Genomic DNA, 15,891 nt, shown 5'->3' with positions numbered 1-15,891 from the left:
TACAGAGTGAAATAAGCGAGAAAGATAAACACCAATACAGTATACTAATGCATATATATGGAATTTAGAAAGATGGTAACGATAACCTATATGCAAGACAGAAAAAGAGACACAGATGTATAGAACAGCCTTTTGGACTCTATGGGAGAAGCCACGGGTGGGATGATCTGAGAGAACAGCATAGAAACATGTATATTATCAAGTGTGAAACAGATTGCCAGTCCAGGTTGGATGCATGAGACAAGTGCTTGGGGCTGGTGCACTGGGAAGACCCAGAGGGATGGGATGGGGAGGGAGGTGGGAGGGGGGATCAGGAGGGGAACACATGTAAATCCATGGCTGATTCATGTCAATGTATGGCAAAAACCACTATAATATTGTAAAGTAATTAGCCTCCAACAAATAAAAATAATTGGGGAAAAAAAAACTATATTGAATATTTCCCTTATGCTAGGATCTTAATTTAGAGAAAAGTCGCTCAGTCATGTCCGACTTTTTGCAACCCCATGGGCTATAGCCTACCAGGCTCCTCCGTCCATGGAATTTTCCAGGCAAGAGTACTGGAGTGGGTTGCCATTTCCTTCTCCAAGGATCTTAATTTGGTACTTGGGTTCCAGGGCCCCTAACTTCACATAATAAACCTTTAAGAGATCGGATCTTATCCCATAGGAATTGATGAAAGGTCATTAAAAGGTATACAGTAGGAGACAAATCAATACAACTATACTTGAGGTGTTAAACCTGGCAATAGTAAGTAAAGTATCCATAACATGAGACACTAGAACAAAGAAAATTTTCAATATCATAAGGTGCAGTAAAGGATTAATTCAATGGTCTTATTCAAACCTTGCACATTCTAAATTGAAAAGACTGTCCTTTGACCAGCTCCTGGGACATAACCACTAAACCCTTAGAATATCTTGCCTGATAAAAATGTCTTTGTATATCTGAAACCAGGAGTCATATGAGATATTTTATGCTAATGATATGATTTATGGTAAATGCCTAGTTTTGTTTACCTGGGGTCCTTGCCATTATGTGTCAGTTTGACCTGGGGTAGTTGAGACTGAGTAGACAAAGTCAGTCATATAAGTACTCCATATCTACTTAATTTGACCCCCAATACAAACCTTGAACACAGACTTCAGTGAGTTTTCCTGGTTGATAATAACTCATATGTGTGGCAAAACAGTGTTGTTAGAAGAATTAACCACTCTCTGTGTGATTCCACTGGGAGAGGACGACTGGAAGTTTATGCTTAGTCTCTCCTTGATTCTCTCCTATGCACCTTTTGCTGCATACAAAATTTGTTGCATACAAACGGATACAGGATTTTGACCTGTGTCCTTCTCATTTTATCTTTTTTATTTTTTTGTCTGCACTCTGCACAGCTGGGATCTTAGTTTCCCAACCAGGGATTGAACCTGTGCCCCCTGAATTGAAAGTGTGGAGTCTTAACCACTGGACCACTAGTCCCCTTTTTTACTTTAATAAACCATGACTATAACAGCTTTTCAAAGTTATGACTCTTTCTAGTGAATCATTCAAAATGAGTGTGGTCTTTACCAACACAACATGGTAAGGATAGTAGGATATCTATACCTATAAAAACAGGTTAACCAACTGTTAGTTTTACTTTGTTTATTGTGACAAATCTTGAGGCAAAATATTTTAGATCCTGCTATAGTTTCTAAGTCTGTACACTAATTTACTTCAGTGAATCCTACATTCAATTCACTTCAACTCACTTCAAAACAATTATCAGCTCTAAGTCTGCATGTACCTTATAGAATATTGCATAGTACCCCAGCTTGAAACCACAACTTTAAGCTTCTAGAATTCTTCATTTTTAGTCCTGAATCTATACCATACTTTTTCTTTATTGAGTGTAGTTCCTAATCGATTGAGTTAGAATCACTCAACAGAAAAGTCATTGGTTCTGATTTTTCTCAGCCTCTACTACAGTGAATATTAAGTCAATACTAAATATGGTAAATAGTAGTTCAGTTGAGTCGCTCAGTCATGTCAGACTCTTTGCGACTCCATGGATCAGGTTTCCCTGTCCTTTACCAACCCCCAGAGCTTGTTCAAAATCATGTCCATTGACTCCATGATGCCATCCAAACATCTCATTCTCTGTCGTCCCCTTCTTCTGCCTTCAATCTCTCCCAGCATCAGGATCTTTTCCAGTGAGTCAGTTCTCTGCATCACATGGCCAAAGTATTGGAGTTTCAGCTTCAGCATCAGTCCTTCCAATGTATCTCAGGACTGATTTCCTTTGGGATTGACTGGTTGGATCTCCTTGCATTTGAAGGGACTCTCAAGAGTCTTCTCCAACACCACAGTTCAAAAGCATCAATTCTTCAGCAGTCAGCTTTCTTTATGGCCCAACTTTCACATCCATACATGACTACTGGGAAAAAGCCATAGCTTTGACTAGAAGGACTTTTGTCAGTAAAGTAATGTCTCTGCTTTTTAATGTTGCTGTCTAGGCTGGTCATAGCTTTTCTTCCAGGGAGCAAGCGTCTTAATTTCATGGTGGCAGTCACCATCTGCAGTGATTTTGGAGCCCAAGAAAATAAAATCTTTCACTGTTTCCATTGTTTCCCCATCTATTTGCCATGAAGTGATAGGACTGGATGCCATGATCTTAGTTTTCTGAATGTTGAGTTTTAAGCCAGCTTTTTGACACTCCTTTTTCACTTTCATCAAGAGGCTCTTTAGTTCCTCTTGACTTTCTGCCATAAGGGTGGTGTCATCTGCATATCTGAGATTATTGATATTTCTCCCGGCAATCTTGATTCCAGCTTGTGCGTCATCCAGTCCAGCATTTCTCATGATGTACTCTGCATATAAGTTAAATAAACAGGGTGACAATATACAGCCTTGAGGTACTCCTTTTCCTATTTGGAACCAGTCCATTGTTCCATGTCTGGTTCTAACTGTTGCTTCCTGACCTGCATACAGATTTCTTAGGAGGCAGGTCAGGTGGTCTGGTATTTCCATCTCTTTAAGAATTTTTCACAGTTTGTTGTGATCCACACAGTCAAGGCCTTGGCATAGTCAATAAAGCAGAAGTAAATGCTTTTCTGGAAATAACTTGCTTTTTCTATGATCCAATGGATGTTGGCAATTTGATCCATTGGTGGATATATTAATTCTTCTATGTGTGTTCTTATGGACTGGTTAAAGAGCCTATTGATGCTTCTAAGAAAATAATGAATCAGGGAGAACATCTTTTTAGCTCCTCACTAGCACTCTGCTTTCTGATATGTATAGACTTGATTATTACATCAAATTCTACTTCCTTTTTAGCTTTCTAATCTCCCTTAAGAGAGTGCATATCTAAGTAATTTCTTATTTAAGGACTCCAGAATTTTCTTTAAATAGATACTAGTTTTAAAACAGTGCTTACTAGAGAACATCACAGTTTGATATTTAATACACTTTAGAGTGGCTCAATTCAAACACAGAAGCATGGCACTCCAGGGCCTTTATTACACCTCACAGAGACAGAGGTTCTCCACTTCTTAGTAGTTTTTATTTTTTTCTAATACACGTGATCTTGGAAGCTTGGGTCTCAGTTCTTTTTATGTGTTCCCAGGTACATAATTGCTTTTTCAAACTTTCTCTAGGAGTCATCAGCAACTATCACCCATGAAGCAACCCCTGATTGTATTCCTAATTCATTTTCAACTTGAGAATGAACTATCTGCTTTATGGGTAGGTTCTTTGAGCATTTTAATTTCCTTTGCTATCAATATTAAATTATTAATAAATGATCTGTATATCACTTCTCACTGTTCCTTTATTCTCTGTTATTACTCACCCATTCATCAAATCATAGCTGACATACTACATACAAGGCATTATATGAAATGCCAAAGAGAATATAAAAAATGTCCTCAAGAGAATTACAGCAAAGGAAGTAAGAACGTGGACCAGTAAGTATAATACAAAGCACAAGGGAATTACTGTCTTAAGAGGGGTATTGAGTACATGCTCTGGATCTGACACTAGATTTATGACCAAAGTTTTCCAACCTACTGAAGGAAAAATAAGACAGAAAGGCCACAGGGTTGAAAGAAAAAAATGTAATATATCCTAAGGTTTGCAACATCAGATTTAAACGGGCCACTGCAGCACTGTTCTCTATAATTAGAATGTTTACAGATGTAAGAATGTCTAAGTAGTTTTTTTTTTTAAGTCAATCAATCAACCCAAACAATAAAACCATCATTTACGTTCTCTTTTTGCCACTTATATTACTGAGATATTCGAGGACAAGCACCTTATCTTCTTATATGTCACCTCCAACTCAGTCTCTAAAGCATGGCTGTGAAAATAACTGATCCTAAATACCTGATAATGATGGTAACAGTCTATGACTTTTAGCCCAAATACTAATTTAGTCATTATGAGATTTCTCTCTTTTAGCTCTCTATACTGATCAACTTTAAAAAGAGTTGTCAGCATATAATTTAATAAAAATGTTTAAAGTCTTTTTAACTGTTTATCTAAACAAAATGGGGTCAAATCTAGTCTCTTGGCATTTCAAATGTGCAGCTCTCATCAATCCAGTAATTTAATATTTATTTAGAGTTCAAGAGTATTCTTTCTAATTTCAAAATTTAATGGTAATTTTTTTACAGATAGGCCTTTGAACTAGGTAATTTCCCAAATGCTCCACATTTAATTTTCAGAGTGCTCCAGACTTTCACTCTAGAGATTAACATTTCCATATATCATCTTATTTTCCTGAAACCAAATATTCTAGCTCTTTCATTTCTAAAGCATTATTCCAGTTGGTTATATTAACAAAAATTAGACAGGAACTAATAATAGTCAACTATTTTTTCATTGTCAAAAATTAATCCACATAGCATATATTTTTATTCTCTTACATATTTTGATAATAAAAACTGTCACTTCAGACCCATGGTTCTCAACCTAGTTTTCATTATCTTGTCCCTAAGGAACCTCTTAGTCATGTTTTTCTAATCATCACCAAAATGAAATTTTAATTCTACAGATACATGGTATGTGTTAACACACTGCATGAATATGCTTGCCTTATACACAAAATGGATATATTTTTGCCCCTCAAGAACAAATTTTCATCTCCTTAGGGAGAAATATGTGCTTTATATACATATTTCTGTTGAACATATTTAGCTGAGTATCTAATTAGATATTTTTTGATCTACCCTACACAAAGTATGTAATAACTGTCCCTTTTTATTTAGTGCTCTTTTTTTTTTCCTAAAAATAAAGTTGAATTAGAAAAATATGACTAGATCCTTTTTTTTGAAGTTAGAGACTGTTGGGTTGACATCAGTTTTCTTTTTTTTTTTTTTACATCAGTTTTCTTTTTGCTATAGTTTCCTCAGCACAGTTTCTCTCTAGAGAAATAGAGTCATAATAGTTTCCCTGTATTCTTTCTCATGAAATTACCTTCTTACAAATTAGGGACAACTTCAACAGTACATGTTTATCTGTGATTGTTAGCCAACTGGGAATTCTACTGACGAAGTTACCAGGACTATCTCCACTGACATTTAAGTTATTTTTTTTGTGATAATTTCTTCAGAAAAATTTGCAGCCATGACTGTTGGTTGGGGTGTTTGTAGTCAATTAAAGCTTCCCTCTATTATGGCCTTCATTCTAATGCATCCTAGTATTAAAAGAAGTTAACAAAAGAAGAATAATTAGATAATTAGCAGTATTTGTTGAGTGTTTACTCTTTAAATACACTGTTCTAAGGCTAAATAATACTTGGTGGGTTAGAAAAAGAGAAGAAAAGCAATGAAAATTAGTTCTCAATTTTTTACAACCTTAACTTTCAATATAAAAAGACAATTAACATAATAGTTTTGAACTGTGTCACAGAAGACAAATTATGGCATAGACTTTTTATGCTGAAAATTTTACATTTGTAATTTAGATTTGGGATCAAATATATAAATTGAATGCCTTTGTAAAAATGCCCTGGGTTTGAACCTAACAAGAAAGTAAGATAAACATCCCTGTACATAAATGGAAAAGAGGTGGGAAATCCAGACTAATAAAAATATTAGCATACACTTTAAAAATCCCATTGGGGAAAAGAATGGAAACTTATCTCTACTTATAAAAATATATAAACAAGAGATGAACCAGCAGGCATTTATGATTATACTTTATATTTTGTTTCAATGTTACAACTATAGAGAATTAGGCAAGAAAGATTCAATACAATTTTATGGATTAAGAAATATGAATCAGTTTAAGCAACTGTCAAAGCTTCATACTTCTTTTTAGTTTTCTCCTTTCCTTCTTTTTTATGTATGAGCCACTGTGTTATCTTAGTTTTTAATGATGAAGAAAATACATAGAATTGATGTCATCACTGGATTGCAAATTGTGAAAAGATAATCAAGGAAAAAGATGACAAGTGACTATGGCAGAAGAATAATTTTCTCTTGGGGATAATGGATAGTTTACCGAGAAAAGGAACTGAACCTTGAAAACTGCTTAGGTAAGCAAAGGGAAAAGGTCAGAGTTAGGTTTTCCAAGCAGTCTGAATAGAATCTGTAAAATTCCAGAGTTAAAAAGAGCTTGGTGACTCAAGAAATTTAAGCAAGGCTAGAAGACAGAGGCTGAAGCTCACGAATATTCTGGAGAGGTAAATCAAGGTCAGATCACATCATTTTGTGTGCCAGTAAGAAGTTAATGAAAAGTGCAGTCGAAAAAAAAAAGCAAAACAAGATAAAAATATAGACTTTGATTTCCAGTTTTTACTTCACTATTTGTCTATTATGACTTTGATAAAAATAAAAGCATGTTTCTACCTAGATCAAGGTCCATTTATATTATTTATCAGAGCCTGCAATTCAATTCACTTTGAATAGAGAATATGATACTAAACTTCAAAAGAGCCAAATTTTAGCATGTAGTACTTAAAATAAATGCCAAGAGTCAGAAGAGCATTTAAATTTAATTGACTTGTCATATATCTGAAATTAGCTTGTCTCTTGCAATTTACCAGGAGAGACATTTTAAACATTTTAATAATACATAAAATTAGTAAATATTTTTGTGTCTTGAGTTGCACTGCTTTCTTATTTTGAAATATAATTAGGATAGTGTTCAGTAATATCATTATCTAAACAAGGATATAACAGAAAATCTTATGTGTAGACATTACAGTAGTTGATATTGTAGTAAGCTAAAAATTGCTTTTATATCTTTTTAAATTAGGAAATCCTTTTTTTCCCTTCAATTAGAGAAACTTTAAATCTAGAATTACTTCAAAGCATTAAAAAAGTACATATGCTAACTATCCATTATCCACAATCTAGAAGTTAAAAATATGCATATTTTCCTATGTGTGTTTCAGCTCTGTTCAGTGCTCAGTTGTGTCCAACTCTTTGTGACCCCATGGACTGCAGCCTGCCAGGCTCCTCTATCCATGAGATTTTCCAGGCAAGACTGTACTAATGACTGTTACTGGTAGTCAAAGAGAGCAAGTTAAGTTTTTTTTTTTTTTCCCCCAAGCATAAGACCAGCTACAATTTATTCTAGGAACTCTAGAATAGTTGAAAACTAGAAAAAAAAAAAGTATAGATGAATGTCCCATCCACCCCCCAAAATCCGGTAAGTTAAATATCTAGGTCTGAAATGGGATCAAAGTGGTAGAGCAGGTGGGCAGGGAGCTCACCACAAACTCATCAAAAATACATCTACATGCAGAACAATCCTCAGAGAAACCAATGGGAGACCGGCAGAAGATCTCCTATACAACCAGAACTGTAAGAAAGACCTCCACACCACCAGGTTAGAGTGGGAAAATGAGGCATCAGGTCAGAACCCACTCCCCTTGGAAAGATCTGAAAGAAAGAGAAGGGCCACACTGGCGGCTCTCACCTTGGGGACAGAGCAGATTAATTCACTCTGTGCATCTCAGTCCTGGGGTCCTGCATGGAGGATGCAAGCCCCCTTGCCTGCTGGAAAATCTGCTAAGACAGATGGGCAGTGGAAACCTTGACTCTACTGGTGAGGAGCGCTGGCTTGCTAACAGTCCGAACAGAGAGAGCCTTGCAATGGCGGCTGCCACTTTGCTGCACTTCCCAATCTGAAGGGGTGAATGCCCCAGCTCCACTCAGCTCCACACTACAGCCTGGTGCAAGAACAAGCCAACGATTCAGTCTACTTATGCAGAGACAGACCAGGGCAGCTGGGGTGTGATCTGGGCAGAGCTGAGACGACCATTGTCAACGCATCCACCAGCTAGTGCCACAGGAACACACAGTGGACACGTGCTAAATCTGGGCAGAGAGGCTCTGGGCAGGAGGATTCAGTGACTGGTTCTCCAGCAAGAATACATGCGCTCTGCTCACTCCACACCACAGCGGAGAACTAGATCTGGAGTAGACAGGTCCCAGAAGAAGTCTACCAAAGAGGCAGCCCAGATCCTAGGCAGCAGCACAGTTATCTCATTTCCTGCAGTTACAGTTCCCCAACCCCAGCCCCACAATCACCCCAATACCAAAACCAGGTAAAGATACCACAAAAAGAAAGTTACAGGCAAATATCACTGATGAATATAGACACGAAAAATGCTCAACAAAAAATCATAAGAGAATGCTATGAACAGTTGTGAAATTAGTCATTCAGTCATGTCTGAGTCTTTGCAGTTCCATGGACTGTAACCCACCAGGCTCCTCTGTCTACGGAATTCTCCAGGCAAGAATACTGGAGTGGGTTGTCATTTCCTTCTCCAGTTTGAGCAGTTTTATGCTAACAAATTGCAGAAATGGACAAGTTTTTGAAACATACAGCTTGTCAAAACTGAGTCAAGAAGAAATAGTTAACTTGAACAGATCATCACTAGAAGTGGAATAGAATCTGTAAAAACAAAACAAAACAAAACAAAACAAGACACATCTCTCCAAACAAGAGTTCAGAATTGGACAGCCTCACTGAGAAATCCTACCAAATGTACAATAAAGAATTTATCCTTCTCAAACTGTTCCAAAAAGTTGAAGAGGAATAAACACTTCCAAATTTATTCTATGAAGCCACCATCATCCTGACACCAAAACCAGACAAAGATACTACAAAAAAGAAAATTACAGACCACTTTCTCTGAGGAATGTGGATGCAAATATAGTCAACAAAACAGCAAATCAAATCCAACAAGAGCCCAAGTTAAGTAATATACTTCTGGAAGAATAAGAGACAGGCTAGGATATGAGAGATGAAGCAAATTTTGGGAGGGGAAGATAGTAGGAGAGGAGGAGGATACAGTAAGAGGGCAGAAGGAAAAGCTTTGAGCCTTGTCTTGCTGAAATTAGTACACATCATATCAGTGTATTTAAAATTTTAAAATTTCTATTTGTGTATTCATAGTTTTTTTTATGTTTTACATCTTTACATAAATGATAACGGCGTTTGTTTTCTTCACTTCACCTGAAATTTATCAATGTTTTTACATGTAAGACCTATTTCACTCACTTGCTCTTGTATCAGATTATATGAATATATCACTATTTTTCTTATCTATGGATATTTAGATTTTTCCTAATTTTCATAATAACAAGCAGGAGTGTGCTGAGCATCTTTCATATTCTTCTTTGTACACATAGCATAAGATTCTTTAGGGTAAATGTCTAGGTACGGAGTTGCTGGCTGACAGGTTTTAAATACCTTTAATGGTAATACTGCTGCTGCTGCTGCTGCTAAGTCACTTCAGTCATGTCCGACACTGTGCGACCCCATAGACGGCAGCCCACCAAGGCTCTCCCGTCCCTGGGAATCTCCAGGCAAGAACACTGGAGTGGGTTGCCATTTCCTTCTCCAATGCATGAAAGTGAAAAGGGAAAGTGAAGTCGCTCAGTTGTGTCTGACTCTTAGCGACCCCATGGACCGCAGCCTACCAGGCTCCTCCGTCCATGGGATTCTCCAGGCAAGAGTACTGGAGTGGGGTGCCATTGCCTTCTCTGAGTTTTGATACTACTTCATCCTAATTTTTAAAATTATTTATTTATTTATTTGGCTGTACCCGGTCTAAGTTGTGCCATGTGGGATCTCCATCATCTTCACTGCAGCATGTGGGACCTAGTTCCTTCCTGTGCTATGCTTAGTTGCCCAGTGGTGTCCGACTCCTTGTGACCCCAAGGACTGCTGGCCACAAGGCTCCTCTGCCCATAGGGATTGTCCAGGCAAGAATACTGGAGTGGGTTGCCATGCCCTCCTCATGGAATAAATCTGGGCCCTCTGCATTGGGGTTGCAGAGTCAGCCACTGGCCCACCAGGGAAGTCCCTAATTCATTCTAATAAGAGCAATGGTGAACACTTCCATCTCCCCAGATTTTTACCAGCACTTAAAATTAGCAGCTATTTCTCCCCATTTTAAGTATTACCTATGATCTTCTATAATCTTTTTAAAAATACCTCTAATTGAGAACATTTATTCCTGAGTACCACATCGTCTTGTTGCATTCTAAATATTATTACATTTCCTAATTGGCTATCGCTGGTGTACAGAAATGCTACTGCTTTCCATAGACTGATTCTTACAGTCTTCAACCCACTGAAATTCTTCTGGGTTCAATATTCTTTGACTAAAGTACATATGTCACTGAGAAGCTTTTTCAGTGAAGTTGAACTGCTGGTGGTGAACATTCACAATAAACTGATATTTGTCTCTGGTTTTAATATTTTTCCTTGACTGGTGGGCAGGGATTCTACTAAACCCTGGTGGTGGACTTTTTTTTATCTTCTTCAAACTGAGCATATATAATCTTCTTTAAATCTTCATAATTCTTTACTCAATTATTTCTTGAATACTGTTTCTCCCCAATTTCATCTAATATCTTCTTTGGCCACTTCTGCTAAACTTATATTGAATTTTATCGTTCTACCAACCATGCCACTTGGCATCTCATGTTTTTATTTCTTTACCTCCCTATGACAATGTATAAGTATTTTACCCCATTCTGTATTTCTGATCCTCTATCCAACAGTTTTCTAACCTCTTGTTCAACCCACTCACTGAATTTTAAATTTCAATGACTACATCTAATTTTTTTGTTCATTTCTAGAAATAAATTGCATCAACTTTTTTCCAAACCTGCTTATTCTTTTAATATAGTACCCTAGTTTTTGTTTTTTCCCCTGTTTTTCTTTCTTTGTGCTTTTATCTTCTACTCATATTTTTATGACTATTCATTTTCTACATATTTTATTTCTGTGATATATATTATTAAATTGTTTAAATATTTTTATGTGTGTGCAATTTTTTCAGGTTGTCTGATTCTTTCTTGTTTTTAGTTTATGAACATTCTGACTTCTTTGACTTCCAATTTCCTCTTGCAGTTATTTTCCTATTGTGCAGTATACTACTTTATGGTGAGTTCACAGTCAGTTAAGGCTATACTTTCTTCCTGTGGAAATACCGTTTGCTTGACGTGTTGAAGAATTCCAGCACCTAAAGGGAGATTAAAACCAACCCCATTCCATGTGGCACTCAGATTTGGGATTTTGACAGTGCCCTAATTTTCACCTACCTAGAGCCCCAAAGGAAAGAGAATGTTTTCTGGTTGACACGCCTCGCCTCTGGGTGTAATTTTCTAGTGCCTGCTTGTTGACTGCTAGGGAGCATTTCTAGAGTCCAGGTTTAAATGAATTCAGTTCCTGTTTCCCTCGGTGGGTTCAAATCTTAGTGTCAAGGTTCAGAGAAGCCATTAAAACTCTAAACTTGAATTCCTATCTCAGCATTAAGACCAGCCTCCTATCTCCAAAGCCATGACCTTAGTTGCATAGTTTTGTTTGAGTTTATGGGCTTCCCTGGTGGCTCAGATGGTAAAGAATCTGCCTGAAATACAAGAGACCTGGGTGCAATGCCTGGGTAAGGAAGATCCCCTGGCTAAGGAAATGGCTACTCACTCCAGTATTCTTGGCTGGAGAATTCCCCATGGACAGAGAAGCCTGGCTGCTATAGCCACTAAGAGTCAAACACCACTGAGTGACTAACACTTTCTCTTCACTTCACATGCTTTAAGTGAAGGAAATGGCAACCTGCTCCAGTATTTGCCATGGGAAATCCCACTGACAGAGGCTGACAGGCTACGGTCCATGGGGTCACAAAGAATCAAACACAACTTAGCGACTAAACAGCACCACGCTTAACTCAGATTTCCTTCTTTGGTCTGATATCTAGGAAATTCCCTTTCTTTCCTGAATCTACCTGATTGCAAATTTTTTTGCTCCATTTTATCCAAAATACCTGTATGCGAAATGGAAGAAATGGGAATAAGGTGTCCACTCTTCTCAGTACTGCATTTAAATAGAACATTAGTCATTTACAATTTACACTAGAAATAAATTTAGGCCCGAGACTTTACAACAAGGTGATTTCTTAAAATGTTCACAGACTTAAGGTATTTTTTTTAACGAAAATTTTGGAAAATTAATATATATTACAGTGAAAAAGAATAAATGTGCAAATGTTTACTGGTTAATACACATTTTGAAGATGAATGCCTTTATAGGTATCATCATATTTGAATTTAAGTCTCTACTTAGCTTCCAAATAACATTTCATCTGTTAAACAGCATTCTGATCCATGTTGTTTTGAGTAATCAGCTGACAATCCTATGTCAAATGATGTTTTTGTGAAACATGCATAAAATTCAACACTTCTAAAATTATTTAGATATCTAATGAGATTTGCTTTCTGCAAGTTTTTATCCTATAAAGCATTCTAGTTTATAAGAGCTTATAGTCATCTATTTAAAATATCACATAGTTGAAGAGAACTCTTTTAATGATGCTACTTACTTAGTTTTTCATTCTCTTTTATTTCTTAATTACTATTTATTGTTGTGTTCTAATTGTCTATGTAGAGTTTCAAGTGACTGTAAGAGGCATTTTTCTTATTAGGATTGGAATCACTCTCTGAGGCAGGCAGAGACCAGCCAGTGGCTTGAGCAATTCTCCCTTGGAGCTCTGCTAATGATGACAACTCTCCTGTTCTAGCCTTTCTGATATATGTATCAAAGAAAATGAATGGGGCCTGCCTCCTTCAGCCGTTGTTCTTTCGTGGCAAATACCAGGTATCTTCCCTCTATGAATAATATGTGTATGACAACATTCCCTTTTTTTCCAGTTTTACTTCCTATACTCTAGAGACTCAGAAGGTTTCTCTTTCATTTGAAGCTCAGCTGTGCTTGTCCTTTACTTGAACAAGTGATAAAGCTAAGAGATTTCTGTGGAGTTTTGGGAAAGGAATAAAGCACATACAGGAACTATATTTCATAAATATTAGAGATGCTTCTAGGATTACTCCAAAAGATATACACCACAAGACAGGTGGTGTCCATTAGCAAGTGATCACTCACAGACCACTCTGGTATTGATCTACAAGTAAGTCTTCATCCTAGATAATATTAGACTAAAAGGTACTAGATGTAGTTAATTTACTATTTTTCAACACATGGCAACTCTTTACCGTGGACTATAGACTTTCTGCATGTTTATGTAGACAGGAGTTTTATTGTTTCAGTGTTCCAAGATAGGTATCTAAATAGCCCTGGATATAACATATATTTAATTATATAACTATTACAATATTTAGCTTCTTGTCCCAACAAACATGTTCTCAACATGGATACTAATATTTACTTATTTTATGGTTTAATGTTTGTATACATATGCACACGTAAACACAAACTATCAGTATATAGTTTATAGTTGTCTAGATAAGACTGCTTCACTAGAGGTTCAGATGGTAAAGAATCCACCTGCAATGCAAAAGACCTGGGTTCGATCCCTGGGATGGGAAGATTCCCCTGGAGCCTGGAGGACGGCATGGCAACCCACTCCAGTATTCCTGTCTGGAGAATCTCCATGGACAGAGGAGCCTGGCGGGCTAGAGTCTATGGGGTCACAAAGAATCAAACACAAGTGAGTGACTAAGCAGCAGCAGCAGATAAGGCTAATGAATTAATAAAGGAAATATTCTTAATAAAGTTTCATCTATGCTTTTTCTTTAAAAAAGTAACATTTATTTTTATATTTGTATGGGATTCTAACTTTTTTAATGGAGTGTTTATTCTCTCAGCTAATATAGCTAACATTGTCTGATCTGAATGTTTTGGAACTGATTACTGTAAAGTAAACCAGTTTTATAGAGAAGGAGATGGCAACCCACTCCAGTATTCTTGCTGGAGAATCCCGTGGACAGGGGAGCCTGTGGGCTGCTGTCCATGGGGTCGCACAGAGTTGGACACAACTGAAGCGATGCATGCACGCAAACCAGTTTTATAATTTCAAATTTGTACCTGCTTCTATGTTTCCTCTATGTGTAAGCTGCAGGTACAATGTGTCCCGTGGTGACAGCATGATGTCCTATTCTCTGAGTGTGTACAATAAACAAAGTTGCATTTCTGAAAGTACTCTTGTGAGGAATTACTGAGCATGTAATCAGATCCACTAGGGTGTCTCACATTTTTTGGTAATTAAATAGACGATTTTGAACATGGTATTTTCAGACCTGTCTGGGTTCAAACTTCAGAAGATGATTTAAAAATCTAGAATGAAATCTTTGAGAGAATTCTTTTCAGAATTAGATAAGACATGAAGCTAAAGTAGATTTGAGTGTATAGTAGTTTTAAAGGGTTGCTAGCTTTAGTGTTGTATATTTTAAAATTAACACACTAGATAGATAAGGGGGCAAATGTGTTTCTGTTAAAATAACACATTCTTAAGATGACTTCTCTTCTGTATTTGTAAGTTTTTAAACCAAAGGCATGTGTCTTGCTGAACCAAACCTGATTCTAAAGACACTTAGAGGAGTGCTGCCATGGAATAGAGACTGGATATTTACAGAAGCTCCAATCGCTTGATGTATACAAACATAAGAGAGAAACTAAGGAAAATAACCTTTGCTCTAAACAATGGGACGTTATTTGAGTACACGAGGTACCTTGCAGCTACAGGGTCCAAAACAGGGGTCCTCGTTGGTGCTCCCAGCACCACTGCAGTTGCAGGGCTTGCAGTCTGGGTAGCCAGCGTAACCTCTGGCACAACGATCGCAGCTCACGCCTCTGAAGCCAGGCTTACAGTGACAGGATCCAGGCGCCAGACCTAAAAAAAGATGAAACACATATCAGTATCTTCAAATTAACTCAGAAACCTTCCGAGACTACCACAAGATGGAAAAGTGGCTTGGGGGTAAAAATATACTACTTTAAAATAAAAACCTAATGTCAATCATCTAAGTAAACAAAGAAAAAGACTAAGGGTATTCAAACTAAATGTCCATCAACAAATGAATGGATAAAGAAGATATGGTGCATATATACCATGGAATAATACTCAGCCATAACAAGGAATGAAATAATGCCATTTGCACCAACATGGATGGACCTAGAGATTATAATACTAAGTAAAGTAATAAGTCAGAAAGAGACAGACACCATATGCTATCACTCACATGTAGGTTCTAAAATATGACACAAATGAACTTATCTGCCAAGCAGAAATAGACTCACAGACATAGAGAATGGATTTGTGATTGCCAAATAAGAGAGGATTGTGGCAAGGATGAACTGGGAGTTTGGAATTAGCAGATACAAACTATTTATATAGAGAATAGATAAACAACAAGGTCCTATTGTGTAGCACAGAGAGCTATATTCAATTGGATGTGGAAAAACTGAAGCCAAACTTTTAGGCTTAAATACTTTCATTATTTAAAAATGTAAACAAATTAAAACTTAATTCATGTAGTTTTTAAAAATGTAAAACAAAATGAATACCACAGGAAGCAAGGGATATTTGAAACATTAAAAAAAAAAATGAAAAGGAAGCAAATAAAAAGGAACCTTAGACAAGGCTAATTAAGG

General features: G+C 36.9%; 1 protein-coding gene across 7 annotated transcripts in view; it reads right to left on the bottom strand.

Annotated features, from left to right (window-relative positions):
- The window catches only part of LAMA2 (laminin subunit alpha 2), a 648,848-nt gene that overhangs the window by 360,526 nt on the left and 272,431 nt on the right, over positions 1-15,891 (bottom strand). For all 7 annotated transcript variants that reach the window (XM_043888304.1, XM_043888305.1, XM_043888300.1 and 4 more), the window contains one exon: positions 14,970-15,130. In XM_043888304.1, the coding sequence (XP_043744239.1) occupies positions 14,970-15,130 (161 nt within the window). The remainder of the gene's footprint in view (positions 1-14,969; positions 15,131-15,891) is intronic.

Source organism: Cervus elaphus, chromosome 26 (assembly GCF_910594005.1).
Source record: "Cervus elaphus chromosome 26, mCerEla1.1, whole genome shotgun sequence".
Lineage (NCBI taxonomy): Eukaryota > Metazoa > Chordata > Mammalia > Artiodactyla > Cervidae > Cervus > Cervus elaphus.
Note: the sequence above shows the minus strand (reverse complement) of the source record. Positions and strands in the feature narration are given on the sequence as shown.